General features: G+C 39.7%; 1 protein-coding gene across 1 annotated transcript; it reads left to right on the top strand.

The window, feature by feature from the left end:
* Positions 1-5182: 5182 nt before the first annotated feature.
* LOC142373492 (uncharacterized) lies at positions 5183-15840 on the top strand. Its single transcript, XM_075456764.1, has 6 exons — positions 5183-5363; positions 6743-6931; positions 7125-7217; positions 9604-9711; positions 9942-10095; positions 14459-15840. The coding sequence occupies exons 1-6, from the start codon at positions 5198-5200 to the stop codon at positions 14691-14693; spliced, it is 945 nt and encodes a 314-aa protein (XP_075312879.1). The 5' UTR covers positions 5183-5197; the 3' UTR covers positions 14694-15840.
* The last annotated feature ends 1063 nt before the right edge of the window (positions 15841-16903 follow it).

The following is a 16903-nucleotide window of genomic DNA, read 5'->3' as shown; positions in this document are numbered from 1 at the left end:
CCCATTACCCATATCCTCTTGGGCCAGGTCAGTGACGACATCGTTGTATTATCACCTGACCCGATTGTCACCAGGGGGGCTGCAGCGACAACACCCCCACACACAATATAATGGCCTATAACCTGCGCACATATTACATTTGGGCAGCATAACATTTGGGAAGGCACAGCCTACCCTGGCCTTCATTACCCGCCGCTAGAATACCAACCTGCCATAAATACCTCGATACTGAACCGATACCACGGCGAAAATCTAAAAAAAAAAATCTGGAAAAGAGATGAATAATGGTCCAACTTGGTCTCTCTATGGTTTAATTTTCAGCAGCTTGCTCCTTTCCTGCTGTTTGAGCAAATTACTACAGAGCAAGTATGAGCACAATCTCTTCTGTTAGCATATTGGCTTTTGCTTAACAAGCTACTTTTCTGTCCAACAGGGAACACATTAATGACTGAATTACACATTTAAAATACGATTTTATTTTAAACAAAACAAAACATGCCACTACATGGTATAAGCCATTACACTATGGTGGACAAACGTACGTCAGAGAACTGCAGTGAAGTATTTCAACCTTTACACAAAATATCATTTATAGCTACTGAACATGGTTTAACAAAAATAAAATGATTGCTTTCCTCATGAACAATGAAATCCCAAATAAACTCTCTCTCAACCTGTGAACTTCTGCAATATGTCAATTTTTTTAAATGTCCACCTAAAAATAATTATTAACAAAACGGCATATATGCCATTACATTACCATAACTGATAGAATATTAAATAGCGTCTGCAAGTTATGCTTAAGTCAACATTACTAGCGTGAACAACATGCCCTTTCATAAGCTAACCAGCTGAGAATGATAAAGGCTCGCTGCACAGACACAGAACATTATTTTAATAGAAGTATCGATACTAAAAAAAGAACGTATCGCATCGTTTTTTTGCGTCAGGGTATCACGATACCTTTCTAGTATCGGTATATACCGTCCAACACTACCCGCCGCCCAAGCTAATATCCACGAAACGCGAAGGGATGCTGCTGTAGCTCTTTCTTGGGCTGTGCACCCCACTGTGGTTGTGCAGCTCCCGCTGTAACAGGCAATCAACGTGGAAAAAGACGTACTCGCAGAATGCTAATTCTACTCGTACAACTTGAAATAATATTAATATCAATGTTGCTAGGTTACCCAGTCTTGCATTCATAGTCCGTACTACTGTAGGAATTTATTCCATCGATGTAGAAATGTCTGAAGGCTTCTGATTTTTATATATTTATTCATTTATTCTGTCAGAACGATATGCTGGGCCACGTGGAAGTTGGTTCTGGACCGCATGCGGCCGACATTTGAAGAGGCCTGCGTTACAGGCTATGCGTTCCCCACAAAGGGGGAGAAGACGGAAGCGGGCTTTTGTTGATGTACAAAATGGCCGACGCCGGGACCGAAAAACAGCGAAAATGAGCAACCGCAGCAAAGCGAAGGTAATAAGAGGAAAAGAGAGAGAGGATGTCGAAGGTGTGGGATCATTTTGAATTAAAAATTAAGGACAACATCGTGGTGAGCTGGCGTACCATAACAGCACGACTTCAATGCTTTCTATTGCATATTTATAATTGGGCTTTAATTAAGCAAAAGTATGTTTAATCCGATTAATCGATGGAATATTCGATAGAATACTCGATTACCAAAATATTCGATAGCTGCAGCGCTATGTCGGAGTGAGCCGACACATCCAAGAAATATTCAGTCGTTCCAGGTTATTTTTCTGGTTCCTGCTGAGCTGCTTTTATTCAATTTTCAACATTTTTGTAGGCATTTGCGCTTCCTTTTTAATCAATTAACATCACAAATAGCTATGACAATATTATTTCTCTCTTCTGAATACACTAAATATTCAGCCCAGCTCGTACGTCCTCACAGGAAGGAGATGCACTGCAGGGCGATAGACCGTAAACAATTAAAAAAGGCAGAAAACAGGCATTTTAAACCTTAAAAGAGCTGCATCCAAATGCATTTTTAGGTTTTTAAAATAAAAACTGCATTCAAAAACGTAATAAAACTAATTTAACTGCTTTTTCACCCCATTTACTGTTACTATGAAAGAGTTTGAGGTAAAAGCTCAGTTTTTCTACATGATTTGCCACTTTAATCAGATATAAAGTGTAAGGGAGCTTTTCTTTCCTGTGCATGCATCTCTTCAGGAGTCTGAAATGTTGCTGCTGAAAGACTACGAGGGTTTTCCGTTCTGCACGCCTCATTAGAAAGCAACTGTGCAGCGGCTTTGCTGCCACTACTGTCTGCCTGAGAGTTTCTGAAACAGGAGACGCAGAAGGTGTGAAGCTGTGGAGGGAAGCGGGTCTTCAGTCAGACGCAGGAAGAAGTCAATTTAGTTTCACTTCACTGGGAAATTTTAATAAACAACAAGATTCGAGTGAACATCTGCCTCTTTTCAACCACTGCAGGGCAAATTTAACTGGTTTCAGTCGAACCACAGCACCTGGATCAGATGCATACTCCAAGTTGCTGCTTTAGAAACGCATTAAGTTCAGTCTGAAATACCTCATTTCAGTCCTGATATCAAACTTGAAGCTTTTTCTTTAAAGCTGCTGTGCTTTTTTAAAACTTATTTTGGAAAAGTTCCCCTATTTAAATGGTGTAAAATTGAAGCCGAGCTCAGATCGGTTCATTTTCAAAAGCGAACATGTATTTATGGCATGTTTGTGTTTCTGTGCACACAGACAGTGAAGCGGTGGTTTATTTGATGTGTTGGCAGGTTAGAGACTGAACCTCCGGTTGGTAAAATGAGTCAGTCTGTCTCTAAAAAAGGTGTTTTATTATTTCCTTTACACAGAAATCTGTCTCAGATTACTGGATTCAGCCGTCTGACGCGGCTGAAAAAGCTAAATGAAAGAATTCTTTCAGTTAAACATAAGAAACTGGATTTTATTTGCGAGGGTACGATCGTGAAAGTGGGTTAAAACTGGAGTTTCTGCCTCACTGCCACAGTTGAGTGATACTCTCAGTTCTTGCTGGATGTTTTCAAAGACTTTGTCTATTAAATATTTAAATAGAATAATATATAATATCATAATGGGGCTGATCTAATCTGATCCGTAACAGATTAATCCATCGATTTATCAGATAAATACTTACTGCAATAATAATAATAATAACTATTATAATATACACTGTTGTAATGAGAGGAAAAAGACAAACCATTCTTCGGTTTATTTAGCAGAAATACAAAAGAATGTGTAGTTAAGTGCCGGATTCTGCAGTACGTTGCTAAAATGAAAAAGTTGGCGTCTTTCTCAGCTGATTTCCATTAAAATGCTAACAGAAAAATGTTCCGCTCAGTGGGCTCGATGTGTGAATTGGCTGCTTTCTGCTTTGATGCTGCAGCGTTGACGTTGTGCTATCGTGCTAAGCTAATTAGCTTTTGCAATGGACGCACTTGCACAGTTATTTTCCCTTTTCTTTCCTTTGAAATGCTCCCATACTTCAGACACATTTCCTCTGATTTTGCTCCTCGTCGTTGTTTTTCTTTTGTTATCGAGTTATTCGAGGTATTGTGGTTCACATTGTAAGTGTCGATGCCGGGTCAATTTAAAGGTAATAAAGCAGAAGGGATTACCCCTGCTGATCCAACACATTAAGACTGAAAGCTCTGTTTCAAAAAGCCTTTGAATATCTGAGGCAATGTCATTTTAATCTTTTATTTGTCAAGAGAGAAACAAATAAAAACTACTTAAAAAAGGTCAAACATGACACTTTGGTCCTCTTATTAATAATATTCCGAAATATAATTGCACGTGTAAGTCGTATTCACCTGGAAGTTGTCTTATCTTCTAAGTGTTTTAAATTCAAAGTACAGAAATAGGCTCAAAAGCAGTGCCCTGATAATTCATTTCAGTAACACTGAACCCTCGCAGAATTTTCCATCCGTGAGAAATATCAATTATTTTGATAACTGGTGAGTTATTTCAATCATTGTATTCATCTATAACTAAAGGCGGTGACGTATAAATATAGAAAAAAGGAACCTCAGTGAGCCTGAGGGTGTCACCACGACAAAAAAAAAGAAAAAAAAAAAAAAACAGCTGCTGTCATCAAAACGGCAACAAAAGCTGACATAAACAAATGTGAATGCATGAAATAATGGAGCTGATCGATTCCACTCATAATTAAAGCACAAGCGGATCCGATCGTGTATTTTATTCTGCTGGATGTAAAACTGGACGTTTTGTGCATCAATTAAACATTAAAAATGATTCAAACCTGTTGTAGAAGTCAACTTTCTGTCTCTAAAGGCTCTTAAATCTGTATTAAAAAGGGTTTAAGTTGATTTTAATTAGTTTAAAAGGTGGATTTGGAAGCCTTTTATACTTCAGTGACGGTTTAAATGAATAAAATCATTTAATATTAATTAGATTTAATAATTTTAGTTAATGTAAAATTGATAAATCTTAGCAATGTGTTTTGGTTACAAAAAAAAAAAAAAAAAAACACTTTTGCTAACATTTTCCTCAAAGATACTTCTCAACTGGCGTCTCTTTTTTTTTGCTTTTTCATCTAATAAGAGGAAACAATTCTGTGGAAAGTGGCGCTTTTACATGTTTTGAGCTCTTATCTCTGAACCTGGCCTGATCTGAAGCAAAGATGCCCTGGAAATACAACCCAGTACGCAGTGAATCAGCTTTTTGACACTGATAACGGATAAAGTTATCTCACTAATGAGACGTGCTTCCCCCCCGTCGGCGTTTAGGCTGCAGCCGCACCTTTACAGGTAGCCGGCAGCATTCAGATCCTCCAACACTTTGTGTCTCAGATAGGTTTATCCATCGGATTGTAAGAGGGATACTCGTTTCACTTAAATATCTTTCAACAATCAGCAAACAGTTTCCTGTCTCAGCAGGCTAAGGGGAAGGCAGAGACCACCACAAAAAGCTCAGACATCTGCGCGTTAACAACCACAAAACTCAGGAAGTTCTTGTTTTCGTACTTGTTTTGGTCTCTCTGAGGCAAACGCAGTCACCAACAGAATAAAAAGTCTCATTTTCTCCGTGAAACCTGCATCAATCATCGCGCCGCGCCGCCTGCTAAAAGCATCATCCTGCGCCTGCTTTGTGATATCTGCATTATGTACTTCTGTGAGCCCGAACAGAAACCTTTTGTGTGTTTTACTCCCACCTCTCACAATGCACAGGCTTCCTGATTATTGTCCCTGCAAGGCCCTGCCTTTAAGTAAGGAGGAAATCCTTTTTGGGTGTGTTTTCACTATCCAACTGTGGAGGAAGAGGAAACGGGGTGTGCTGCCCGAGCTGGTTTTCATTACCGCCAACAATCGAGACAGTACCACCACAGGTAGGAGCTGCATCTCTGTACCATGTTGTATTACGTCAGATTTACTAGAACAAGCCCATCTCAGCACATCCCCGTGTTTACTGCACACCAAAACCTGAGAGTAAATAACAGGAGAAACCTTTCTGCCCATCTGCACCGTCTAAAAACGATCAAAATTATTCCGTTTTTAGAAAGTTAAGCCTCAAACCTGCTAAATTAGATCAATAATCCCAGTCTGGAAGGGGTGCAACGATTCCGACGCTTCTGCACGACAGATCTCAGTTCAGTCTGGATTAAAACCATTTCTAAATCTTTCTTTCTCGAGAGGAAGAGCCACCCGTAACAGTTTGGCGATACACCTGTTAATTTACCAGCAGGGCGAGCCTTTCAAGCTGCTGACAATGTGCCATTTGTTATGCATCTTGCGTAACTTGTTATCTTATGCTGCACACTGTAATCTCCAAGCCTGCGACTTCGCCGCTCACACTTAACGGGTCAAACGAGGAAGCTGCGTTGACAGGAAGACTGAGAGGCCTTAGGTTTTTAAGAGTCGGTTCCTTTTAGAAGTGTTTAAATGTTAAAGGGAAGTAAATATGGCTAATTAGAGCACTTTTTGGGGCTTTCTGGGTTTTACTTTTGCACAGAAAACACAGATTTTGAGCACAGCAATGAAGGAAACCCCCCAACTTAATGCTTTTTAATTTACCCGTTTTTAAAACACCCAAAATTAGGGATAAACCTGTCGACTTTCCCCCAACCTGTTCCTTTTTTTTTTGCTTGTTTTGTTTAATATTTTTATTGGGAGGTAAGGCACATTGGAATAGAAATCAATGTCACATTTACATTGAGTAAACATATTGATGCAGTCAAAATAATATGCATCTTGATGAGTTAAAAAGAGTTAAAAGTGTTTTTTTGGGGGGGTTTTTCCCAACAATTCCAGAATAATACACAATTGTGTGGGGCTACTTAACTAACAGTTAAGGACATCTATATATAGCAATAGAATAAGTATAATAAGTGTAATATGTACGTGTGTGTAAGCTGCTCAGTATGAATAAAAAGGACAAAAGACAGAAAAGGAAAAAGAGAGGAAAGAGAAGGAGAGAGTGAGTGGGGGTCCATCAATCAGGGGGCAGAGATTGAAGAGAATGAAAAAAAGTTAAAAAAGGAAGCCACTTGTTGTAGAATTTGTCAGAAAACTGTTCCATTTTTCCCAAATCAATGTGAATCTCTACTCAATGTAAAGTATTATTGATCCTTTATAATCAAACCAGGTCAGGTAACGTCAATTATTTTTATGATACAACCAGAAAACACAGTGCACTTTCATTTCAAAGTACACGACTCCATTGTATCCTTCATCTTGGTTCATGACTGGATCTTTATCCTTCCCGAAGCCGCCCTTCTCTTCCCATCACTCAGCCCGTTTATCAGCGGAGCCGAGATAAAGAGGGCAGGGCTTCCTCACTGGCGGAGGTCCCAAGCATTTCGCCTCGGAGAGCCCCTCAGGTCACAGATCAGCCTCGGAGGTTCCTGCCGCTGGCTGTGCACCATGATCCGCTCCCTGCTCCACGCTCTCATGCTCGGTGAGTCTCCGACTTCACGCGCAACTCTGTTTTTATTTGAGATTTCCTGCTTTCTGCATTCGCGGCTGGTTTGTGCGCTTTGTTTTCTGGTTTGTGCGACAGTGGTGAGGGGGAAAAAGAAGAGTGGAGTTATTGAATTTGTTGTGTTTAAAAGCTTCTCTGAATCTCTCGGTGTGTGTGTGTGTGTGTGCAGGTATTGTAACATCACAACAAGCTGACACCACGAAGAAGGAGCGGAGTACGTCCGTTATGAACCAAACATTCAGCGTGTTCGCAAATGACAACAGTAAGTTCATTTCTTGCTTTAAGTAAGAGCCGGTACAAAACATAAGTGCTCGCCGAAGCCATAGATAACATCTTAACACAAATGTTTCCTTTATTAGTTGACTGGTTGTCTAAAAAGTAGGGCTGGGCGAGTTATTATCGCGTTAACGCATTAATTATTTAACGTTGATAAATATTTTATCGCGCATTAACGCATGTTTATTTATTTATTTATTTTTTAATTTAGAAAAATACAAAATAAATTTGGGGGGCTTTTGTGCCTTTAATGGATAGGAAAGTTCAAAAAGACAGGAAGCAGGGGGCAGAGAGAGGGGGAACAACACGCAGCACAGCGCCGTCCGATGCGGGACTCGAACCGTGTTTTTATTTTGTAAAAGTCTGCTGCGGAACCGGAAAAGAAAGTAATCGGCGGATCCACCAAACATGGAGAAGGGTACGGAACTTTTACTCGGCCATTTTCATGTTAAAGTTCTTCCAGACGGCGGAGTCGACAGAACCAAAGTCATCTGTAAACACTGCCAAGTTGAATTGTCTTCTCAGCGTAGTAGTTCCAGTCTAAAATATCACTTAAAGGCAAAACACACAACTGATAGCAGCAAGTCATTCAAGGAAACAGACAGTGGAGCGAGGCTTCTACATAAAAACTACAGAAAGATGCTGATGTTAAAAGTGTGTTTGCACAACAAATGTTATGGCACTTTCATTCATATGGCAGCACATTTAAAATAAAACAAAATTTTAAAAGCTATACACTACTTTTGGATTCATTTTTGGGATTTTGCGTACAAATGCGATTATTCAGGGAAATCATGTGATTAATTAAATTAAAGTGTTTAAATCGCTGCCCAGCCCTACTAAAAAGAAATACTATCATTTTAAAACAAGGAGCAGAGCGACTGTTGACCCAGGTGGTTTAGGATGCTTCAATAATTAGGAGTATATGATCATCTACAACATAAAAACATGTCTGTACACAAGAGACTGCAGTAATATAACAGTATCAGTGGGTCAGAGCCATCAAGGATTGCTGTGAGCAGGAATCATATTTTCCGGTTGCGTTTACGATCCGCTGGATCTGATCGGGGCATCCTGCATATTCGCGATATAAACAACGTGCAGACTCCGCCTACTTGCACCCGCCATCTTTAAATGGGTGTCGAGTGACAAAAATGAACATGTCAGAAAATCTCAATCTGAATCAACCTAAAACCCAACGATATCCAGTTTACCATCACACATGATCTAATACAAGTTTGATCCACTAAATTTTCCCTCAAAAAGACCCCAACACTGAGCTATCTGAAGGAGAGCCGAGGTTTTCTAAATGTAGAGGTTCATCTCCCTTAATTTCACTGGGCAACAACACAGGACTGATAATTCATATGTGAACTAACAGACCGTTTCATCAGCAGTGGAAATTCAGGATCCTGCATCAGCTCGCTGGTCTTATTTGTTGATTCTGTTAATTAACTTTAACTAAAAAAAAGCTGCTCAAAGTAAACGCAAATTAATTCAACTGGTGCGAATGGAGCGAATAAACTTGGCTGAGCCGACCGTGGTTGTACGACACAAGAGGAAGTAGATAGAGATGGCCCTCAAAGAGAAAAACTGTGGAAAATGAAGAGAGCTCCTTCACTTTAAAGGGACAGTTCGCCTCTTTTGACATGAAGCTGTATGACATCCCATATCAGCAACATCATTTATGAACATTTTCCAGCCTCGTTTTGGTGTTGATGAAGGTAGTCCGGCTAGTTGGCTGGGGTTTAAAAAATAAAGCGTTTTGCTTCTCAAAACAATATGCGTTCAAAAGAGTAATACATTTGCATCACAAAATGGTTCTCCAGGAAAAAGTCAGATCTCACAATCGTCGCCTGCCGACAGCCGCGCCTGTTACGGTGTTTGCTGCTCGGTCTACACAGCAGGCAGTGATACGAAGGGAGAGAAAATAGGGCCAAGCGATTGTGAGGTCTGACTTTTTCCTGGAGAACGATTTTGTGATGCAAATGTATTACTCTGTTGAACGCATATTGTTTTGAGAAGCAAAACGCTTTATTTTTAAACCCCAGCCAACTAGCCGGACTACCTTCATCAACACCAAAACGAGGCTGGAACTCTGCTCACAGGACGCAGCAGGGGGTAAGAAGATGTTCAGAAATGATGTCACTGATATGGGATGTTACACAGCTTCATGTCAAAAGAGGCGAACTATCCCTTTAATCTCTGGGATATTGTATCTGTGAATTAAGTCATGTGTTCACACCCGTGGTTAAATTGCAGGAGGGCAACGGGGGGTAAGGAAGTGATCTCTGAGGAGGTAACCTCATGTAAAATTGGGGCTCCTCCACCAGAACGTTGCTCAGTAAAAGTGAAGGAACTTCTGCCTGCAGGTACAACAAAACTAAACAATGCAACATCCAGATTGTTCAACGAGACGATTGACATCGAGGAGAAACTGCAAGGAAACCGAACGTCTGGACTCATTACAGAAGATGATGGTGAGTAGACAAATACTTAAATAACTCCCGACTTTAAATACCCCGTTCTCTGGCAATTCTGCTTCGACTCAGCTGAAATACTTTCGCGCTGCGTGAGATATCATCAACGCAGTTTCACTTTCAGCAACGCAAAGATAAAGAAACCAGCAGCTGAGTGAGCTGCTAACTTATCTGATGGAGTTTCTGTGTGCGCCGTCACTGAACGCCAGATATTTTTCATCATCCTGCAGAGAGGTTCCAGGACGACCAGAACCAGGCCTCGGCTGAAAACTGTAAACGGGATCTGCTGGTACGGCTGAGTCACGAATACTGCGGTCAACACTTTCACGAAGAGATGCTGGCGATCGGCACTGAAAACTGGTGCGTCCTGGACGATGTTATCAGGTAACTGAATGGTTTCAATTGGTCAGCTGAACTGTGCTCTTTACTAAAACATTTATCGGTGTTTAGGTGCATCGTGACTTAAGTTATTTGGAGTCACTTCCAATGAGCTGCTCCCATCGTTTCTACAGATCAGACATTTTTTAATAAAATCTGATTTATACAAACAGCAAATAGCAGCTCTTTTGTCTCCAGTGACTTTGGATGTTCTAAATTTTATCATTTCAGTCTCTTCTGCAGACTCATTCGTCGTTTCCCAACTTTTAAATGTCGTGCTTTAGTCAACAATCTTGCTGTTCCCGTAAATGTTGGACCACAGCGATAATAAAAGTATATAAAAAAAACACAGCATTCCTCCTTATCTTATAAACTGTGCAACGGTTTCATGTCGGTGGAAGATCTCTGTCCGTTTCCACGTGTTATCTTCACTGTCAACACGAGTCTGTTGTGTCACAGGAGGACAACTTTTTCATCTGAGTCAGAAAGAATGTTTCACAAACTGCCACAGAGCTCATAAACAGAGCTGATAAACAACACTTTTCCTCATATCAGGTACATTTCCACACACTTTGAGTCAGCTGAAACTTTCCAGCATTTAGCAAGATACAAGAGGGGAGCAGTCTCAGCATTTCCACCAAATTTCCCACAAAAAGCACCTTAGATACTTGCAAACTTACTGGTACATGAAGGTTATATCATATATTAGAGATAATATGGATTAATAACTTTATTATCTGTGTTTATACGTGACTCTCACCCTCCTGTACTCATATTTATCCACATGAATCACAGTTATACAACCAAATATAACCAAGTGTCGCAATAAAAGTTGCAGCCGCAAAGAACTGTGGAGCAGAATGTAATTATTATTTCCTTTTCTCCCGTGAAGGGTGGTTCGGTGTTTCCTCTGCTGGGGGAGCTCATTAAGGAAGCATTGTTGCTCATTTCCTTTGTAATTAGGGAATTCATACTGATCTTATCTCGGCTGCTGCTTTTAGTAGATTTCACCCAGTTAGGACGGCGCCTAAGCAAAATAAGCTTTTTAAAAGTCAGACCCACAGTCTGTTACACCACAGAGGACAGCACTGGCTGTCACATCGTTATAAAACATCAATGATGACCTGAGAAGCTTCAGGAAATAGAAACATATCAGGCTTTTCTCATACAGGACATCGATATTGATGTTTTTTGGGCCCAGCAGTTTATTGTCAATGTGCATAAAGTTACAGGATATTAACTGTTGGGCCTGTTTAAATGATAAATTCAGATCCAGCATAAACAATTGTTCTGTTGACAAATAAAGCAAAACCCAAACTGTATTAATAATTAATGGATTTACAAGAAAGCCTGCATTCCTACACATAACTGTACAACTTGTGGCACTTTTAATAATCATACAATATATAATATATATAATAATATAATTACTAATTTTATGAGAACGTTTATTTATTTTATTTTTTCATGTAAAGCTTTGGACAACCTAGGTTGTTAAAAAGTGCTCTATTAATAACGTGACCTTGACCTTTAACATAAATACATATCATAAAATATTAATCTTTTAAATTGTCTGTTCTCATCTCAAGCTTTAAAGACTTAAACCTTAGTCAAATTTAGATTTGGAGTTTTATGAAACTTTGATATTTGTACTTAAATTAATTATTTTGCCATCACTGTCCAACAAGGAGTTAAGTGTTTGCTAATGTCAGCCCCGGCGGGACATTTAACCTTTAAGAAGATAAACCAGAGTACTTATCTTACCTGAAGAAGAAGCCCACTTTTCTTTTCTCTTAGTGGTCCATATTCGTCTCTTCTTGTTTGCTCTTGCCTTGTTTGCCAGTTGACATAAATCCTCTTCTCTTGCTTCCATTGCTGCTAGCTAACTTGTTAGCAACACCCGAAAGCTAGCTTAGCCTAGCTTAGCCTAGCCTAGCTTCGTCCAGCTCGCAAACGCCAGTCTTCTCATTAAAATCTCTTCTGCGAACTTTCTGCCCTTTTTTTCGAAACTCTAAACTAATATTTCTCAGTTAACGACAGAGCTCCTTCTTCCAAAGGTCTGTCCCTTAACTGAATGCCAGTTTAACTTAATTTTTCAAAACTATTTTCACCTGATTTCCAACCAGTTCATATGAGGACGCCTCAAACGTAGAATTGCAGTACCCTTTTTGGCCACATATAAACACCCTTTACTAGTATTTATACCTTATGGGGGCGCTGTTCCACTGTTTTAGGAAACTTGTAGAAAAGTTTTGAAAGACGAGGAAAATTACAATTTCAAATCAAATATTACTATTATGCATTGATTTTACCTTCATATTTAAAGCAAGTATGTTTTTTTAACACTTTGGTTTCACTTTAAATATGTAAAACAATATCAATAATATAAAGAGCAAACAAATAATCTCTAGATAACAGGATAAAACAGGAAATACAGTTTTTTTTGTGTGTATAATGTGATGTTTACATGCTGTCTGCTATCTACAACTTATGCTGTGTGTTTGAGTTGTAAACAGATTTTTTTTTCTGTATGATCACTTGAAAAAGTTATGGTAAAGTTAGGAGGTGCTTGTGCTAATATGCTGTGTTTGGTTTCCTCCAAACGTTAAAGTTCATGAACTTTAACCTTTAACATGCTAACTGAGGCCTGTAGAGTCTGAGATGTAGCTCTTGGCTTTTTGACCTTGGGGTGACCTTGCTGGGACGTCCACTCCTGCGAAGATTGACAGCTGTCCTGAATGTTTTCCACTTGTGAATAATCTTTCTCTCTGTAGAACGATGGACTCCAGATAGTTTGGAAACAGCCTTATAACCCTTTCCAGGTTGATGGGCAGCAACGTTATTGCTGATGTCTTTCCTCCTTGGCGTCGTGTTAACACACACCAGAACTTCTGCTTTAATAGAGGCGCTCACACTGACTGATGATCAATTTATCAGTGCATTGATCAGCAGCAGCTGGCTGCTTCTTACCTTCTTAATTCCTGTGAGGGTTCACTAGTTTTACACACACCGCTTCTGTTTTTTTGTCTCAGTTTTTGTTTAAATAATATTTACACACTGTAATATGTCATGAGTTGTTGTTAATCCGAGGTTGAATTTACCTCGTACCTCAATGGACTAGAAAAGTTACGGGGAAAAAGACAAAAGCAGCGTTAGTTTGGGCGTAGCTGGAACACCACCCTTTGTCTGCGTAACACATCAATAAAGTTGTAAAACGTTCCGTAGCAACAGTAAGATCTCACAGGGAAATATCCATCATCAAGACTGGGCTGAGCAAAGCGATTTCCTCTCCTCCTGCTGAATAAACGTGGCTGATGGTGCCCCCCCGCCCAGCTCCAGTCATCTGCAGTGTTTACATTCAAACAGGAAGCAGTTCAACCACAGACCTTTTACTCGTGTTTTTTTTGCGCAGCAGTACTTGAAAGCTTCACAGTTCAGTCGATGAGTTTCAGTTACATTTTGCAAATTCAATATCACCTCATGAAATTAGATCCTGTATGTGTCGTTCTTAATGGTCATTTTAATCCATTTAATTAAATGCAACACAACTTTTCAAGGTCTTTAAATAACAGTTATTGTGCACATCTGTTTGAATAAATACATTGTAAAGCTCGCAGGCGCTTTTACTTTTACACATCTGTAGCTTTAACATAACTGTTGTCTATAAGCTACTGATAAATCTGACAGCTGTAACTGAGCAGCTGTGTGATTTGGTTCATGAGAAGCTTGAATCACATCTACAGTAAACTTTAGGTGTCGCTGTTCACACACCAGAGGGCGCTACAGTCAAAGAAGTCCCTTTTAAACTTTATAACTTATTGCAGATAAACATAAAGCAATAATCATTGTGAACAGGGAGCAGAAAAGATAGTTAAAACACAAAGTACCGGGGGATCAAAGCGTGAAACAGACGCTCAAATATGAAAAAAAGGGGACATTCTGATAGTTTTAATATCTTTGTTTAGTTTGTTGGGTTAGGTTTAAGAGCTAAATCTTCTTAAATGTTGTATTTTCTAAAAACGTGTTGAAATGTTTTGTCTAATTATGTTGTTTTGTATCTCATGAATGCCACTTATTCCTCTTTTTAATCGATTTCTATCAAAATATGGATTAAACGTAAGAGATCAACAGTTTAAGGCATCGACCGATGATTTCTTTCATAAAATGGTTAATCTGGCAGCTATTTTCTGAATGAATCGGATGCAGAAACCTTCAGAAAAACATGATAAATTTGAATTATATGCACTTACAATCCCACAAATTTCACTAAGTAAAGAAGCAAACTCACATTTGAAAGTTTGAAAACAGGACATTTTTCTTTCTGTGAATCAGTTGCTCATCGGGCGTTGACTTCTCTTCCCCCACACAGACCGTACAACGACCTGACCGTGTGCGTGGAGCAGGTGGCCGGCATAGTCAACTGCTTCTTCCCAAACCCGGACATTCAGGACTTCTTCGTGTACATCCACTCCATGTACTTCGAGAACTGCCCTGAGGAAGACGTCCAGTTTGAGGACGCCCCTCACAGCCTGGTGGTCGCGCTCACCGTCATCCCCGTGTGCCTCATCCCCATCCTGGTTTATCTGGTGGTTTGGAAAAGTTAGCCCCAATCCACACGCAGAACCTGCTCCGGTATATCATAAAGCCGATTATAGCGCATACACATGTGGTTTGATGGTTCGTTGAGAGCAAAGACGGGAAACCAGCTATCAAAACTCTGCTTTTTCCACTTTTAAAATCATGCAATTCATATCAGAGTATTTTCTGTACTTGGAAGTTGATATTTGGGTGTCTAAAGTGACTCATGATATAAGCCTCTAATGAGCCTCTACCAGCAATTTGCCCAGTTCTTTGGTCAACTTCCTTATTAAGCGATAACTTCAAATGTAGATTTTAGGTTTGATAAACCTCGCCGAAGCTCCCAAATAGAAATTCTGACTATTTGTTGGGTTTTCTTTGATTTTTCTCAGACTGTCCTCCTCCCAAATGTTATATTCAGAGAGTATGTGACCTCAAGAGCTCATGGGATCTGAGGGGTATAAACGGCGGCCATGACAGCGGTGACGGTTGGATTGTAGGAAGGAAGTGTTTTCAAACCATTCCCAAGTAGTTTAAATTTTTTACTCATGTAAAGTTACCATCCAAACCAAACCAGGAAGTGACAGAACTGTTTTGGTAAAGTTGTTTTCAGGGCTTTGTGGTTTGAAAATGACACGAGCGTCATGTTTCCCTCCTGCATTTTGTTGGGGTGATGCTTTAAAGGAGTCAAAAGTAAGAAAACAACGATCTTTAAGGCTGTTTTGTTTGGTTTTCTCTGATTTTTTCAGACTGTTCTGCTCGCCCTAAACTGTAGTTATATTTAATGCGACCTGTCGTGGTCATGAGGTCACCTCCGTGTGAGGGGTGAAAATGACGGAGGGCTTTGTGGCTTCTTGAATGAAAGAATGGAGAACACGAGACACGCGTTTAAAAGCAAAGAAACACGTTCACTGATGAACTTTTTATTGTGCAAAAGATGCTAGCTGCAGCATTCATCTTCCTGTGTGTAGCAGAAACAATAGAATCAGACTCTAATGACCAGAAATGAACCTCAGATTCACTTTAAAGCCTTAAAACAGGAAGAAATATCATTAAATTAATGCTGTAAGTCACTACAGTGCATTGTATTGTGTAAAAGCAGTTGTAAAATATGTGATATTGTGAATGCATGTTGCCAGTTGCTTTAATAAAATGTGTATAATGTGTCATAGACATGATTTAAATAGGAATTTGATGGTTTTACAGGTTAAAAAAAAGATTAAAGATGCAGCAAAAAGACAGAATCAACATCTTTCTCAAATGCGGACGCCGTTAGGTTAAGCCCAGAAAAGACCAGGCACAGTTTCACTCTTTACACCCACACCGACCACACAGCCGACCAGCAACAGGAGGCTTTGTTAATAATTCAGATTGATAACCGCAGCACTGAGAAGTGATCTCACTCAATCTGAAAATGTCACACAGCCGGGAGTCGGTGCAGCTAAACGACTGAATGAAACATCAGTTTTGCTCCCAGGACAAAAGACAAGCTGTAAAAATAGTGATTGTCTGTGTTTTCTCACATGTCAGTGACATGATGTGTGTGTTTAGAGCGGATTCCTGCAGCCTCTCAGGGCTGAAAGCTTCAGGAAGAGAAAGGGAATTATCTCCTTTATCTTGCAGCCTCTGACACACACACTGTTGTCAGAGGATTTCCCTTTCACAGCAGGGAGTTTGACATTTTTCTGTGTCCCAAAAACAAACCATTAATGGTAATAAACGTTTCAAATGTCAGCAATCTTTTGGGATGCGGCATCAAAAAGCTGAAAAAGCTTCCACGCTTGAGGTTTTTGAGTCTGGCTGCAGGGTTTCCTGCACATTCCTACCAGGTTTGACCAAGTTAACCACTGGGTAACAGTTTTTTCTTGTAGGATTTCAATGAAAATAGGGAAAAAGCACAATCATTGTCACTTTTTTTTTTTAGCTTTTTTTCCACAAATTCCACTTGAGAAGGGGATAAAATAAAGCACTTGTGTTTTCTCGTGTTTAGCATGTTTAACGCTCTGTTAAGATGTTGGCGAATGATTTAAAACAGTTTCCTTCCATAAACACATGGAAGAGGACACTTTCCCACTCAACCCTTTCAGCACACAGGTTTATTTAAAGAAAACTTCACATTTTCACAACATTTCAAAAGGTCGCGGCTTGAAACTGGTCAGAGATGGAGGGATGCTGTCAATGGGGAAAATATCGAGTGTGAGCCAAAGTTTGTGAAAGCAGTCAATTCAATCACCTA

Source organism: Odontesthes bonariensis, chromosome 23 (assembly GCF_027942865.1).
Source record: "Odontesthes bonariensis isolate fOdoBon6 chromosome 23, fOdoBon6.hap1, whole genome shotgun sequence".
Classification (NCBI taxonomy): domain Eukaryota; kingdom Metazoa; phylum Chordata; class Actinopteri; order Atheriniformes; family Atherinopsidae; genus Odontesthes; species Odontesthes bonariensis.
The sequence above is the reverse complement of the archived record's forward strand: the minus strand, read 5'-3'. Positions and strand labels throughout refer to the sequence as shown.

Coding starts and splice junctions, on each gene's coding strand:
- LOC142373492 (XM_075456764.1), top strand. CDS start 5,198: ATGCACAGGCTTCCTGATTATTGTCCCTGCAAGGCCCTGCCTTTAAGT. Junction 6,932..7,124: donor GCTCCACGCTCTCATGCTCG/GTGAGTCTCCGA, acceptor GTGTGTGTGCAG/GTATTGTAACATCACAACAA. Junction 10,096..14,458: donor GTCCTGGACGATGTTATCAG/GTAACTGAATGG, acceptor TCCCCCACACAG/ACCGTACAACGACCTGACCG.